The sequence below is a fragment of the Caenorhabditis remanei genome, chromosome II (assembly GCF_010183535.1).
Source record: "Caenorhabditis remanei strain PX506 chromosome II, whole genome shotgun sequence".
In the NCBI taxonomy this organism is placed as follows: domain Eukaryota; kingdom Metazoa; phylum Nematoda; class Chromadorea; order Rhabditida; family Rhabditidae; genus Caenorhabditis; species Caenorhabditis remanei.
Window position 1 is genome coordinate 12,542,235 of NC_071329.1, and position 15,706 is coordinate 12,557,940.

Below are 15,706 nucleotides of genomic sequence, written 5' to 3' on the forward strand. Positions count from 1 at the left end.
AATGTCTCTTGATAGAAGAGAAAATCCAGGGCTTTCAAAAGATGAGTTTCGTAATCTCTACCGTAATATTATGGGTGACACAAAGACGCAAGTTAATATCAGACAAGCGTATACGGTGAGTTTTTTGAGCTAATTAGCCAATTAGCTAATTAAATGTTAGAGAACAAAAGAAATCATTCAGATTTTGAATTGTACCGGAAAGCATGTGACTTCTGCCCATTTGATTGAACAATGGAGATATCTCGATGAGAAAATATCAGTTAGTCGGTTGAATGATATTTACGAGAAGGCAGATGAACTGGAAGTTGACAGTACTGGATACGCGAAAGCAGCCAAGACAAAGACACTCAAACCAGAGGAAATTCTGAATGCTGTGGTTAGTTTTTACTGTGATTCTCATCGCTACAAAATGTCTCTTGAGGTTTGGTTGGAAAAAATCGTATTTAATTCCAGAAAGAAGGCTCACTCATTGACAAACAATATCTTGAAATAGTTCTGAAAGATTTCACAAACGACAACGGATGTGTTGATATTGGAGCACTTCTCGACGTGGCGGCTCAATCGAAAGTGGAAATTGTGAATAAAATATTAGGACCAAAAGTAGAAGAAGATGAGTCATTTGAGGTAGGAATTTCAAACGGAACCGATTCTTTCAGTCTTGAATTTTCTTTACTTTCAGCTAAAAGTTCGTGGATGCATGACTGTTTACCCGAAAGTTCAATGCATCTCTTATACAATTGATGTGGATCAACCAACTTTTTGCGAGCTCATTCTTCGTTTAGCGGATAATAGTGAGAGCATTTCTCTGATTTCTGAATATTAAATTGCCAATTCCAGGCGACGTTCCAACAGATCGATTTAACAATGACCTATTTCTAGTTGTATATAACAGAGATCACAAATTAATTGGTTTGACACGTCATGTGCTGGAAAGTAGGAAGTACAGTACTGGAATGATTACGATAAACCGAGGAGATGAAGTGATGATTGTTGGAATGGGAACTACGATGAATAGGAAGAGTTCAACGACTGAAAGAGCCACTCTCATTGAGGAGAATAACAAATTGAGTAAAAGATTCAAGTGAGTCAATTCCAGAAGTGCATTTGCTCAGCTATGATTTCAGATACACTCTCATGAATATATTCGACTCGTTTGACGTGGATCTGGATGGTCTTTTGAACAAACAAGAGATGAATTTTTATACAGTTGCAAGTGGAGACTCAGAATTGACAGATCAAGATTGGGCAGTTTATCTGAATAGTTTCGAAAATCGAGATGGATGTCTAACAATGGGAGGATTCATTAAAATACATGAGGTTGAAGCGACCGATCCAGAAGGAAACGCCACTGCTGATTTATGGCATTCATTGCATTGCCTTGGATATGATACTCAATTATCATCGATTTATGGATGCTCTTATGACATCGAAGCACATACAAGTAGGCCAATTGGAATGCTTCCAAGATTACAATACGTTGTCAAAGAGCATAGATCTTTGTGAGTTTAAAACAAAAACAGTTTGCATGCAAGTTTTTATTTGTTAAAACATAAAGCATCCCACGAACCAGTTTATGGATTGTACTCGATTGGCAAGTTCTTACGACGAACCATACCATCTCCCTGGAACCATTCACGACGGAATTGCTTGGCAGCTCCATCTGGAGTGTTGGTCCATTCAATAGTGATACGGTCGTTGTTGGTATCCTGAAATAACGGAGAATTAGAGTTCCGAATTCTCATAGAATCTTCTAGTTACCTCTTGTCCGAAAGCGAAAGCATCGCATGAAACGGCAAGAAGAACAGCCTCCTTTGGGTCGAGAACTCCACATGGTGGATCGACTCCGAGACGTTTCATGTTGGTTGTCTTGATACCGTATCCAATACGACGAGCCGATGAGTTGATCACCTTGATGTGGTAGGTGTGCTTGTCATCGTACGGCGCATTGAAAACGATCTTGGCGTTGGGTTGGGTTTGGATGTCTCCTGGTGGAACGGATTGGGCCATGGCTGGGTTGGATTCGATTGATGGATCGATATGGATTCTGATGGATTCAGAGGAGCTTATATATGGACGCTTATCAGTTGTTTTGATCTTTGCTCTAGATCTCTAGAAAGATAAGACAAAAGTTCACGCTTTTAAGTAACGATTTTTTCGCGTTGACGACAATTAAAAACTGATTTACAGTAACCTACAGTAACCTGCAATTCTAGAATTAGCACAATTCAAACCATCTCCTTCTGAAACGTGTATTTTTCTTTTCAGCATTCTCGAGAATCTCTACCGCCTTGGAGAAGAAGACGATCGATTCGAAATCCGTCCTCATCTCTTCAAAACTGAATATTTTGGACTTCTGATTGCCAGAAAAGAAGATCATTTCTCTAAACAAACGTATCGGATCCTCCTCAGTTCTCGACAACATCTGAAAATAAACTTCCCTCATCAAGTGGATCATTTAATAAGACTTGCTGATTCAGATAGTGAATGGGTATATCTGAAATATCTGAAACTTCTCACTATCTCTTATTTTCAGGTTCTGATTGCTTCATATACTGTTACTGATCCAGATGCTCAGCTGGAGTATACTTTGGAGAAAGTCGAAAGTGCTTCTAGTTCAAAGTCACCGTCATTGGCCAGGGCATAGCTGTATTTAAACTGTTCATTTATTCTTTAAAAAGTGTTTCAATATTCGACAAAATATAAGCGATAAAATTGTTCAATGAAATGTATGAGTTTATAAACGTTTGATATTTGTGGAAAATAAGAGATTCGTAGGAGTTAACAGGTGGTGTGGTGTGGTGGTGGTGGGGAGTTGTTTAGCGAGATGGATGCCAGTACTCTTCCAGATGATCCTTGTTCTTACGATAGCATTTCTCGCCGTATCTGAATTTAACTAAGGGATTCTATAATATATTAGCTTCATAGCGTACCGACAAGCCTCCATATCTGGTGGGCACTCTTCCTTCTTCTTTATGTTTCCATCGTTTCCACGTGGACGAGTTCTTGTTCCTCTGGCCAACTTTTTCGGCGAATTCTCCTTTTTCGGAGATCCATCTTCGTCGTCCGAAGAGATTTCTGATACATCGTCAGAATCAGATCCACTTATATTTTCTTCTCCACTGTCGCTATCCGATCCATTCTCATCTTCCGATTCCGAATCTGACATTTCTTCTTCTTCACTGAAAAGGGAAACACACATGTTCAGAGTTCATTGTTCATGAGCACATAGGACAAGCGATTTGTTCAACTATACGATTTATTAAATAAAACTTTAACAGTGAAGCATTACAAATACAATTACCTTTCTTCCCCATCCGAATCATCAGACTCTTGTTGTCTACGAGACTTTTTTGACTTTGGCGCTTCAAATTTCTTCTTGCTGTCCGCTTTTTTCGGTTCCTCGAAGTTGTTGTTGTAATATCTAAAAATGATCAGATAACCTTCGTTGATATCTTTCAACCTACTTGTCAACAACGTTATCCAATCCATCAGCCTCGAAAACGGTTGGTGCCTTTGAATGAACTCCTTTGAGAATAACCGATGCATCTGCTCCAGTGTCCAATTCCTTTCTAATCAATCGAATGAGAACTTCCAGCTCATCATGACGGAATCGCTTGGCCGCGAATTTCAAGTGGCTCAAAATCGCATCTTCATCCTCGAGTTTCTCAAGTTTTTCGAGATAACGGTCAACCTTTTGAAGACTCCAATTTGACTTCTCATTCGTAACTTTCTTCTCGTGAGCGTGGGAAATCGACATTGCAACATCCTTACTCTTGTTGACATATTTTTGTATTTTTGCTTGATCCATATCGAGAATCTGGAAAACCAAAACATAGATGATGGAGCAAAGGTTGTTTTTAAACCTTAGCAAAATTGGCAATCAGAGTTTCATCGGAAACATTGTAGTTCCGTTTATCGGATTCACGGATTAAGAACGTGAGCCAGAGCATGAGATCACCGTCGAATCCTTCTGAAATTTGAAAACATATTGATTAGATAACAGCGTATTCAAAACACTACTTTTTTGAAGAAGAGAAGTGATGGCAGCTGACTTTTCAGATTTCGAAGAGATCTCCTTTAAAACGTTGCAGACTTTGACGAACTGAAAATTTAACATAATAGTTTGATATATAAATATTATTTCTCACTTTATAGAAAGAATTAAAATCCGATTCCTCGTTGAATTCCGTTGGTCGTTTACTCTTTGCAGGTTCTTCGGCCTTTCTCTTTCTCGATGGAGTCTCAGCAACTTCTCCTTTTTCTTCATCAGTTTTCTTCTTTGCTGGTGTTTTCTTTGGCTCAGCCGGTCCATCCTTGCTTCTCTTCTCAACAAGCTCATCAACCAATTTCTTGATTTCGTCTTGATCTTCTGCATTCAAATCTTCAAATCCTTCAATCTCTTCAGTATCATCAATCACTTTTGTTGTTGGTCTTGCTTTAAAAAGCATTTCGAACAAGCAGTTCTTATGAAAGTACTGTTTCATATCTGGTGGTGGTTTGCTGGGATCCTTTGCAGCCAGGAAGAAGTTGGGGATGATTTTTCCCAATCGAAGAATCTGAAAATTTACATGAACTCTTGTATAAAGCTGTGACGAAATCAAAACTCACTCCTTTCTCTAATTGCATTTTACATTTTTGACATTTCGAAACTCTTTTCGAGTAGTCAGTGCAGAATCTGGGTGGAGCCGAAGTCGCCATCTGAATTGAAGTATGTTAAAAATGTCTTGCAGTTCGGTCAAACAGAAATATTAAATGTTAGTTCTGTAAACAAAAAGGTAGTTCACGGAGAGAGGATTGTAGAATCGAAAAATATTTATTATTCCCGTTATGTTCTTTTAAGGCTAGAATGGCTAGTTTTTGAGAATTCACAAGAAAAATTCGAAATATACAACAACGAACTAAATGCACAAAATACAGTGAAAATCAATAAGGACTAGAGTGCGCGGGAATTCTCAGAATTCTCAAACATTGCGACTGGCAGATGGGCATATCGATGCATAGGAAGAAAAGAAAAGGAGGAGGTTGCAGTGTGAGTATTTCGACAGAGGAGGAAAAGAAAATGAATATTTAAACACCAAAGAATGTTCGAATCATTGTTTCCGCAGCGAGTCCTGGCGTAATTTTGCCACTTTTGATCTCGTTTTCCAGTTTTGGAGCCTGAAAAAATGTTTTTTTTTTCTCTGATGCATCTTTTTTTGAATTGTAACTTACTAAATGAGCTATCTTAGGGTGTTTTTGGAACACAGCCATGATTTCATCCTTAACATGATTCCACATCCATTTCTTCATTTGATCTTGTCTTCTTTTTTCGAGATCTCCAGATTCTCCAATTGTATCCCAAAACTCATATAGACTTGAGCAAACTTCTGACACCGATTCTTTATTCATAATAGAAGATCGCATTACTTTCGGTCTCCAGACATCAAGTCGAGGTCTCATGAATTTCAATGCAGAAATGTATTCTGCTTGTGTCATTTTAGCCTTCGCTTGCAAATCTCCATCGTCTTTAGTGACTACCAACAAATCGCTCATCTCCATGATACCACGCTTCACTCCTTGCAATTCGTCTCCATGTGCTGGTGAGAGAAGAAGACACATCATGTCACACATGTCAGAAACTGATGTTTCGGATTGACCAACTCCAACAGTTTCAATGATTACAATATCGTATCCAGCTCCTTCACACAAAATGACAGCTTCATGAATACCACGTGTAACACCACCAAGTGATCCAGATGTTGGTGATTGACGAATATAAGCTTTTGGATTTCTGGAAAGCTCTTGCATTCTTGTGAGATCTCCAAGAACGGAACCTCCAGTCATTGCACTTGTTGGATCGATTGTTAACACGGCAACTTTTTTCCCTCGGTTTTCAGTCAACTCCGCTCCCAGTGCTTCAATAAATGAAGACTTTCCAACTCCTGGACTTCCAGATATTCCAACACGAAAGATCATAGAATCTCTTCCGTATTTCTTATATTTTTCCCTCTCTTCGTCTAACACCATTTTCAGTAATAGATTTCCTTGTGCACGTTTAGTCGGATGTTTGGATTCCACAAGAGTGATTGCAGAAGCAAGAGCCGCTCGACTTCCTGCCATGAGATTGTGAAACAACTTCTGAACAGTTGGGTCATCGTATGTAACTGTGTCATCCCAATGGACACGAGAGTATTGATCGAGAAGATTATCGAACGGTACTGACTTCTGAACTCCGGCGACGGTCGGAATATATGGTTTTGAGAAGGAGGCAGCTGCTAGTGAGGAGTATCTGTAATTTGGTGAAATAAAACAATGCAGTCGTGAATTTATTCATACCTGATACTAATGTGAGCAAATCTCGATGTTTGGAATAATGCCCTTACTACCATCTGTAACAGATAATCGATTTGAGATAGAGAAAAATATGTGTTGTTCTTTGAGAACGACCAAAAGTAGATGAATCACGTGTTGTGATACACGTTTCAAAGATTATAAAAATAAACAAGAAGATGTTAGTTAACAGTAGAATTCATTCGATTTTAGTCCAATTATTGGTTCCTACAAAGCGTATGTATAGTTTCTTGTGGATAGGTATTAAAGTAAAGAGGGATTTTGAAGAGATCATTGAGTGAAAAAAGTAAATGTGTTGATTTACAGTTAGTTATCGTTTGGGAAAACTGGGATACAATAGAGAAAACTCGTTTGATAGAATGGATGTAAACGAAAATAATTAATTTTTACAGTCAGTTTCAGAAATCATTCGATATATAATCTTTTGAAAAAAAACCCAAAATGAGTGAGGAAATCAGTTCAGGTCGTCGACTCCGCGGGTTTCAATCAACAATTTATCCCAGTCGATGCTTGCTTGAAACACTTCCTGTTCGAGCCACTTCTCGTAACCTTTCTTGAATTGGCGCCCAAGGTTAATATTTGCTCCTAGAACCGAGTGTGCACAAGTATCAACAGGCTCGAAGTCCCGCATATCAACTCTGTTCAGGTAATCATCGCCTGGCATTGGTGCATCATTGACTTCTGCAATTTTTAATGTTTTTAAAATGAAATGGAAGCACTGAACATACCAATCGCGAATTGTGGATAAAGTTTTGAATAACGCCTACTGTGGAAACGTTCGATGCTAGCTTTGATGAGGCTGTCCTCTTTCTGATAATCACATTTACGTTTGATATCCGATGCGAATGCCCAATCATCAGTCATTCGATGACGAACTCGGGAGTATATTGCTGATATTATATCCATATTACTTTTACGCCATTGACGGCCCAAGTAACGTGACTGCATTTTGATAGCTTTCAAGACGTAGAGTTGCAGAATCGACACACGTACTTTGAAAAGTCTTTTTAGCACTGGTGCAGATTTGAATACCATCAACATTTTGACCCGGTCATTTTTTGCTTTGACCAGCTTATTAAGAAGGCGGATCAAGTTAATAGCAAAGAAGACATTACGCCACATGAAATAAGGACCAGCACCTGGAGGTCTTGGTTCCTCAATGTTTTCCTGGCATAATTGGGGAAACTCTTCTGTAAAATAAAACACATGTGAAGCTCATGGAAATTCGGGAACAAACCATTATTGCGAACATAATAATAGAGACACTGTGGGTAATTGTAAGCGTAGATTTCATGACGCGATTGAATGAGCTTGTTTGTGTTCTGAAATAAAGAAACATATAAATGAAAACATGAATAGTGGGAGATGAACGAGTTTTGAAGTCTGCACGTATCTTTCAAATGTCAATCTATGAAAAATAAGATACGCAGAGAAGAAAGACGAGCGACAATTGAACTTTGGTGAGAAAAGATCGCTTTTGGAACTATTGTAACAGAGCAGAAAGTGACTTGCCTGGTCGAGGAACTTCAGAATCAATGGAATTCCATTGACATAGACAATCTGTTGACAAATGAATTCGAACTGATAGACGTGATTGAGTTTGAAATGTTTGACAAGCAGAAGAAGGATTGCAGATAGCGATTTCACTATGATTTCCTTGTGTCGGTTAATATCGATAGCTAATCGGAAGCCATCCTCGAGTGGTGATGCTGATGAATGGTCGAGGGATATTGAGTTAGAGAGAATATCAGAAGCTTCCATTTCAGGAGTCAAGCAGTCAATCAAAACATTCAATCCTTCATGTCTTGCTTTTGTGGATGGGACTGATGACACCATGACTTTCACAAGGGCGCAGATATACTGACTCAAATTCGGAAGAATCTTTCTGTACAAGGCTTCCGTTTTTGTTTCAGGAATTTCTTCTTTTATTGAGAACAAGTATCTATTCAGTTTTTCATCTTCTTTCACTTGAATTTCTGTGAGCGATGTGTACTTATTTTTCCGAAGAATATTTACTGCTCCATTGAAAGCAGGTGGCAATCCGAAAAGAGAGGAGTCGTCTCCTGGTTCGAAATCATAATTGAAATACTTGAGACGTCCTTTTTGTATGAAATCCTCAATGTCCTGGGCATTCGTTTTACATTTCCACGGAAGATTTTTCTTTTGTACAACTGGAAATGCAGGTGAACCGACTCTTGGAGTTTGTTCACCACTTCCTTGTCGGAAATTTTGTGAACTTTCTGGAATCGACTGTGGAGCAGACGATGTAGCACTTGGAGAGTCTTCCTTCTTTGAGGTTAACGTAGGAGCTTCGGAGCTTGTATCCGAATACGCATCTTCATCTTTCGAATCGTCATTGTACGCCATTTGTCGGGCCATCATTCCAGCTCTCGCAAGGCTTCCTGCTCTATGAGCCATATTTCGAACATGTTCTTGATCCTTTGCGATGAACGCTGCTTGTGAAGCTGCCACAGTGATGGTATCCTCCATTATATCGAGGCCAGCTTTTAGTCGTTTCTCTCTTTTCTTAGCTGCTAATTCCTCCCATCCTCCCAGAGAAAGTAGAAGAATTTTCCATATTAGAAGCACGATTTTTTTGATTGGGAAATGAGGAGCGGTTCCAATGTAGAATGGCTGGAGCATATCGAATAATACAATTAGTAAGGGCTCATTTCCATTTTCTATTGGCTCTTGAACTTCTTCCCGGAAAGCTTTACGCATTTCGATATCATCATCCGTCTCATCCTCTCTTCCAGAACGTTCATCGAGTATTTGAACAATCATATGATATATTCCTGCGAGAATAACACGGAGCATTTCATTGTCAACCATTGTGGGCAACTGACGAGCTCTATACTTCTCTGAATCGGAGAGATCGGCCAAGCTAGCATTTCTGCTACTTCTGGAACTGGCTTTGGACATTCTTCCATCAATAGGCGGATTTTCAAAAGGCTCTTTAATTTCAGTCATGAGAAGAGTGCAGAGGGCCTGTAATTAAACTCAGATTGATGAAACTGCGGCCAATTAAATAAATTATTTACCTGGAAAACTCCATTCTTATAGCATATGAAAGAGTTTTCAATAGCCCGATGATAAACCATAGTGGGACCTTCTGGATCCATTTCTTTCGTTTTCCGGACTGGAACATTCATTAACAATTTTTGATCATACTGATATTCTATTTCCTCGTTTTCGAGACACGCAAAGTCAGTGGCAGAACCCTGAAAATTTTTGTATATCTAAGTTTTCAAAAATTTTAATTTTAAAATCTACCTGAAGGAGGAACAGAATGATTCGGGCCGACTTGATACGAACTTCCAAGTCAGCACTCTCCATACGTGAACATAGATCTTGGATAACGTAGTTTTTCTGAACGTTGCTGAACTCCTCGAATGCCGGTGGAAACTGTTCATGTTTCTTGTCCTGTATATATGAATTAAGATCAGAAATCAGATGCTTCAATGTGCTTACATATGACTCTTCAATATATTCTTTCCAGTTGTTAATATTGATTCCAAACTCGTCTATTTCTGAGTAACTATACAGTTCAGCCATTTCACGGATTCCGGTATCACTATCGCCATATTCGAAATCAAGATCTTTATCGATAGCAGCGACCTATAATTTCCAAAATACTCTTCAAATAACGGAATACTGGATAAGTGTTGTGAAATGACACCAGGGAGATGAAATACCCACATTATCAGAGCTTTCATGATGAACGAATCCTCCGTATGCAGGTGTGATCATTGGTTGGGCCTCTTTCAACTGTTTCAGTTTCAATACATTTGCCGATCTTCTTGCTGCAAGTGAAGATTCCGAGTACTCTACGTGATCATCGTCGGCAGTTTTTCTGTCTTTATCGCCGTACACTGGAACTTTTGAAGAGGTGAGAAATTGTAGTGTGAAACAATAACTCACCGTCTTCTGCGAAATTCGGTCTGATTCCCATTACATTCGGATGGTTTTAGTTATCAGAACTGAAAATATACCACTGTTTTGACTTGGCTCAGGAACTACGGTTCTTTCATAGGGAGATTTATTGTTTAATTACTTTCTCTTCAAACATGAGTTTAAAAAAGCATATCCTTATCCACAAATTTTTATTTAAAGTTTTTCAATGAACTCAATAAAAAATCTGAAATATCTTCAGCAGAAATAAACAGCACGCGGTACGACACTCCGCCATTACACTTAGATGTGCAGGCAAACTTACCGTAGTCATTCGCTTGCAAGCACCATTTTACGGAATTTTTTCTTTTCTTTTGACGATTTTTCAGCTGGCCTACTATATTTTGTTCTAAAAAAGTGTGTTTTTCTTGAAGAAAAATCGATAATTGTATTCTAAAATGCTCACCGTCATTCTTTTTATCAGATTCATCGTCAAATATTGTTTTTGGGTTTAGGATTTTCGCAGATTTGTGTTTTGAAGTTTATATTGAATTTAAGTCATATTTCAATATCTTTTATTCTTCCCGGGTACTTTTAATTCTAAATTTCGTTTTTGTAGGTAAAAATGGCGGAGACTGCTGCTGCTAGAAGACCATCTGCCCCATCATCTGGACGGTGAGTTTTTTTCTGTTCGCGTTTACAAATAAACACGTTTTTTCAGTCTTTACGTCAAAGCCATCTTCACCGGGTTCAAGAGAGGACTCCGTACCCAGTCCGAGCACACCTCTTTGTTGAAGCTCGAGGGAGTTTTCAACAAGGACGATGCTGCCTTCTACACCGGAAAGCGCGTTGTCTATCTCTACAAGGCCCACAACAAGACCTTGGTAAGTTTTCCTATTTTTGAAATAATTTTGGAACACTTTTTTCTTCAGAAAACCGGACACACCGTCGCCACCCGTACTCGTGCTATCTGGGGAAAGATCACCCGCCCACACGGAAACGCCGGAGCCGTCAGAGCTAAGTTCCACCACAACATCCCACCAACCGCTCTTGGAAAGAGAATCCGCGTGGTAAGTTTTCATTCAATCATTCCGTTTAATCATATGGATTTGTTTTCAGCTTCTCTACCCATCCAACATCTAAGTGGTGTACTCTGTTATTGTTATTGTTCACAGTTGTCTTAATAAACAGTTGTGACTTTGAATGTACGTTTTTTCGATGAAAAATGAATTAGAGAAGAAATGTTCGTCGTATGAGTTTTGAAACTCCAAAGTGGGCATAGTTCTGCAAATAAAAAGACCGAAATTTTCTAATGTTTTTATCAACAGAAATTAGAAGCCTTTGCATTTAGATATTACACTGAATCAATACACAAATTAATCTAACTGATGAGTAACGTTCTCAGAGTGATGATATTGGCGGCGGTCTTGATAGTCGGGGTTGGCTTCGTTTTGTTGCGAAGTTGATACGTCGCTAGTGAATGCAGTCTGGAAAATAGTACAGCTAGACGTCAATAGCAATGTGTATTACCTGTGGCACTTGATCGCAAAGAATCTAGAGAAGAAAATACTGTTTTGAACATGTGGCAGAGAGAAAATGTTGATATTCCGGGACCACAAGTCGGGCAAACTCTACCAATGTACCAGTATAGAGCAATAAGTGCGGCAAAATGAGCGACGGCGAACCAGAAGTGAATCAAGAGAAGAATGGCTAGGTTTACCAAAAACTGGAAATAAATTAATGTTCACCTTTATAAATTTGATTCAACTTACTCCAAGAAAAGAAACATATCTATTGCTGAACATAGAGTACCACGTGGCTTCTTGTGTAATTATTCCAGTTTCAGCTTCCTCGGTGCTTGTGATATTTACATCTCTTCGTTCAGGGAAAAGTTCATTCAGTTCGTTAACCTTTGTCGTAGAACCGTATCCAACAGTTTCTACTTCCGAAGCATGCTGGACAGTTGCGAGATCGTAGCTCATTGCAAGAGATACATAAGAATAGTTGACGTAGGCATAAGTAATCAAGAAAGGCATTGTTGAAAGAATAGCCAGTTGATTTAAATCTCCTAAAAGTACGAACAGCGATGCAACACCCATTAGAAGATATCCAGCAAGTACAGGATTGTCGTTTGGACCAACCTGAAGAAAAAATGTTCTTTTGTTTTTAGTTTTAAACACTGATGTACCCCTCTCGCAAGAACATTCAAACATGGGATTATCCCTTCTTCAGCAATTCCTTGTAAAACACGTGGAGTTCCAAGCAATGATCCAACAGTAGACGACAACGAGCATACATATAATCCAACCAGAAACACAATCCCTGTGAGGGCAACTTTTTCGGAGATCATAACATCACAGAGTAACGACATTCTGTCAACAGCTCCACCGAGAATCATTATGAAAACGAAACAAATTGTAGAACTGACACCCACTGCAGACAACTCTCCAAGTGGAATACTTTTATGAGGATCTTTGAGGTCTCCACTCATATTCACTCCAGCTAAAACTCCAAGAAAATTGGCAAAGAAAACTCCAAAAACAGTGAAGAACGATTGTTCAGGAATCTGACGAGGAATTCCAACAATTGAACAATTGACTGCTTCATAATGAGCTTCAGCATTGACACGAATACGGGCAGATGAAAAACGGAATACTCCAGATTCTGGTTCACTTGTGAAGAGGGCTCCAAAAATGAAATCAGTGACAGCAAGGGCGATAGTCATGAGAAGAACAATTTGTAGACGGACAACCCAGGTGACTCCAGCAGTATTCACAGCTGAATTTAAAATCAATATGTTTGTGTACTTGAATTCTGAAACTGAATACCTGTTAGGACCATAAGGGTCAGTATAGCAATCACTTTAATCAACACTTTGCTTTCCGATTCGAATAAATGGGCAACAGATTCTCCGAATCCAACAGCTACAAGCCCAGTGGCCACAGCTTGTCCAAATGCATAAATAATTCCAACAGCTCCTCCGAGTTGGTGACCAAGTACATGAGAAACCAGGAAATATATTCCGCCAGACTGAAAACTTCTTATTTTTACTCCCACAGAATCTAGAATTCACTCACCTTAATTTGACATCTTTCTACAATTCCAATAGCCGAGAAAACAGTAATAAGAGCAAGAGCAGTGCATATTCCTAAAAGAAGAATCGAGTTGGCTACTCCAGCAGTTCCAACAATCCATCCAAGACGAAGGAATACGATAATTCCGAAAATATTGACCATAACAGTGGCGAAGACTCCATCCCAAGTACCGAATAGAACCTTATCCTTTGTCAGGATTGTTCTGAAAACCAAATTTTCATTTTTGTTTGTCACTTTTTCTTCAACTACAGTAACCCAAACTAAAAATCCTTACGGTTTACTCAAATCAGCTGGAATTCTCTCCATATTTCAGTCAGGAAAGAGTTAAAATAGACATCCAAAAGAGATATTATAGTAACTCTTCGGAGGCAGAAGGGTGCCGGAATGAAGTGAAAAACAAAAAAGGAATGGAATGAAGAGAAAGAATGGGGGCCTTCAGATTTCATTACTTCTCTCTTTTTCTCCTCTCCAAAAAGGGATAATGAATGTGTTAAGTCCAGAAAGAGAGAAATGGAAATTGGAAGTGTGTGTTCTATTTCAAGATACTTTCTCTGCCGAGCGGAATGCTATTGGTGGGTCGAATCGAATGCTTTGAGTATTCCAACTCTGTTTTCCCTGAATTGTTCTGAACTTAAGTGACGAAAGATATTAAAAGTTAGATATGAGACATTTTATAAAAAGATTTTGTTCTTTTGATACATTTCCCTATTTTTCTCTTTTTTAATCCTTCTTCAGTTTTTAAACACGTCATCTTAATTCTCTTTTCTCATTAAAAACTTCATCGTTTTAATCTTCCTCATATCCCCCAAATTCCCATTTCGATATCCCAACCTCTGCCACCACGGAGCCTGTGACGAGTCGGCAGTTTCTCCTTGGGAAAAAATTGAATCCGGCGGTTCAACGACTACAGAATGCGATGAGGACGACGGAGCCGCCTCACTCATTCCGAAAGATGGATGAGGCTCTGAACCCAAACGAGACGATGATGACAGAGGTCTGAAAGAAGAAAAGAATAGATTTGGATGGAAGGGACCAAAAAGAATGTAAAGGAATTATTTAGAAACACAAAGCAAACAAAAAAAACTTTTTTGGAATTGGTCAGAAGACTTTAATGATCATTGAACTGAAATTTGATTAGGATCAGAACTACTGTACCTACCTATGAGTAATTACCATGATTGAATTGTTTTTTTTTAAGTGAATTGCTTTCAAAAATGGAAAAAAAGAACACGATGACCTAATTATTTGTGTGGTTTGCCTTTTTACAAAGACAACTTAATCTTGATGAAGAATCGTCATTAGTTTTGAAAATGAACTCGTTTTTGAGATGATCTCTTAGAATTTCTATTCATGGCTCACAAAACGAAAGAAATCGGAGATGGAATTGTTCTCAGAGATTCAGTGAAGTGTGTGATGCTGTCGTATATTCAGAGTCTCCTCCTGCCACGTCACTATGAGTGATTTATGAAGATTGACAAGAAAAATAAAGAACGTTTCAATATAATTTTCTTTTTATTTTTGTATTGGAAAAACAATTAAGAATTCAGCTAGAAAAAAGAAGGGTTGGATGGATGGATGGACTCAAAAGAGAGGGGAAAAATACTCGGTTGCTCACAACAAGAAAGGGAAAGTGTGTCAGCGTCTCTCTAAGCCATTTAGTCTATTCCTCGACATTTCCTCTGAAATTCGGTTTCAATTTCGGAATAAAAAAAAAGAAGAAGAAAAAAGAGAAGTGGAATGCAGAAGCAACAGAAGACAACGTTATTGATTTGGAGAGCTCATGGCTCTTGCTCGAAGAGCATGTATGCGTGACGACGTGAATTGAAGAGAGAGGGAGAAGGAAGGGAAAAAGAGAGTAATATGGAGAAGAAAGAAGAAGAAGAAGCTCTTCGACGATAGTTGATTTAGCTAATTGGCATTGAGATGAATCCGAAGGGAATCGGGAGAATCATATTCGTTTATGGAGCTAAAATCAACAAACAGGAAATATGAGATTTCATCCATTAAGCATAGCTTCAAAGAAATACATAATCTGGGGATACAGTAATCTGAAAACTGAACGCTTTTCCTTGTGCCTGTTGATCTTCGAAATGAAACAGCTGATTCTTCCAAACGTTCAATCCTAACTTCTTGAAAACCATTTTCTGTTCACCCTGCAAAAACTTCCCAAGAAACTATCGAATGTTTTATGTGTTGTTGCGGAACATGGCGAAGTGTTTCTGACTTTGTTCAAGCCATTGTCGTAAAGTTTGATGTTATAATCTACAGTTCTCCAAAGGGAAGGCAGCATTACTTTCAAAATTATGCAGTATTCATGAAAATTTCTTTCATTTCTGTTTCTTTCAGTCTAATCCTCTCAAGAAGTCCAACCACTTCCCAGTTTTTGACTC

At 38.7% G+C, this 15,706-nt stretch overlaps 7 protein-coding genes across 7 annotated transcripts; 2 read left to right on the top strand and 5 right to left on the bottom strand.

The window, feature by feature from the left end:
- Position 1: 1 nt before the first annotated feature.
- On the top strand, positions 2-2,644 carry GCK72_006418 (uncharacterized protein; the record flags this gene model as incomplete). Its single annotated transcript, XM_003113513.2, has 10 exons — positions 2-115; positions 182-376; positions 454-624; positions 680-791; positions 838-1,081; positions 1,125-1,499; positions 1,556-1,701; positions 1,755-1,917; positions 2,266-2,488; positions 2,534-2,644. The coding sequence occupies 10 exons, from the start codon at positions 2-4 to the stop codon at positions 2,642-2,644; spliced, it is 1,854 nt and encodes a 617-aa protein (XP_003113561.2).
- Positions 1,572-2,007, bottom strand: GCK72_006419 (uncharacterized protein; the record flags this gene model as incomplete). Its single annotated transcript, XM_003113384.2, has 2 exons — positions 1,572-1,706; positions 1,759-2,007. The coding sequence occupies 2 exons, from the start codon at positions 2,005-2,007 to the stop codon at positions 1,572-1,574; spliced, it is 384 nt and encodes a 127-aa protein (XP_003113432.1).
- A 172-nt stretch (positions 2,645-2,816) lies between the features above and the next one.
- GCK72_006420 (uncharacterized protein) lies at positions 2,817-4,698 on the bottom strand (the record flags this gene model as incomplete). The annotated part of the gene is made up of 8 exons (XM_003113637.2): positions 2,817-2,883; positions 2,931-3,179; positions 3,302-3,421; positions 3,465-3,817; positions 3,864-3,970; positions 4,021-4,102; positions 4,149-4,556; positions 4,609-4,698. The coding sequence occupies 8 exons, from the start codon at positions 4,696-4,698 to the stop codon at positions 2,817-2,819; spliced, it is 1,476 nt and encodes a 491-aa protein (XP_003113685.2).
- A 369-nt stretch (positions 4,699-5,067) lies between these two features.
- Positions 5,068-6,368, bottom strand: GCK72_006421 (uncharacterized protein; the record flags this gene model as incomplete). Its single annotated transcript, XM_003113843.2, has 3 exons — positions 5,068-5,157; positions 5,212-6,268; positions 6,316-6,368. The coding sequence occupies 3 exons, from the start codon at positions 6,366-6,368 to the stop codon at positions 5,068-5,070; spliced, it is 1,200 nt and encodes a 399-aa protein (XP_003113891.2).
- Positions 6,369-6,784: 416 nt separating this feature from the next.
- GCK72_006422 (uncharacterized protein) lies at positions 6,785-10,282 on the bottom strand (the record flags this gene model as incomplete). Its single annotated transcript, XM_053725618.1, has 9 exons — positions 6,785-7,011; positions 7,059-7,520; positions 7,568-7,652; positions 7,702-9,318; positions 9,372-9,551; positions 9,604-9,753; positions 9,802-9,948; positions 10,030-10,202; positions 10,252-10,282. The coding sequence occupies 9 exons, from the start codon at positions 10,280-10,282 to the stop codon at positions 6,785-6,787; spliced, it is 3,072 nt and encodes a 1,023-aa protein (XP_053589812.1).
- Positions 10,283-10,846: 564 nt separating this feature from the next.
- GCK72_006423 (uncharacterized protein) lies at positions 10,847-11,364 on the top strand (the record flags this gene model as incomplete). The annotated part of the gene is made up of 4 exons (XM_053725619.1): positions 10,847-10,896; positions 10,943-11,105; positions 11,154-11,291; positions 11,341-11,364. The coding sequence occupies 4 exons, from the start codon at positions 10,847-10,849 to the stop codon at positions 11,362-11,364; spliced, it is 375 nt and encodes a 124-aa protein (XP_053589813.1).
- A 233-nt stretch (positions 11,365-11,597) lies between these two features.
- Positions 11,598-14,260, bottom strand: GCK72_006424 (uncharacterized protein; the record flags this gene model as incomplete). Its single annotated transcript, XM_053725620.1, has 8 exons — positions 11,598-11,708; positions 11,752-11,775; positions 11,852-11,947; positions 11,994-12,362; positions 12,410-12,999; positions 13,050-13,251; positions 13,299-13,518; positions 14,148-14,260. The coding sequence occupies 8 exons, from the start codon at positions 14,258-14,260 to the stop codon at positions 11,598-11,600; spliced, it is 1,725 nt and encodes a 574-aa protein (XP_053589814.1).
- Positions 14,261-15,706: the final 1,446 nt, after the last annotated feature.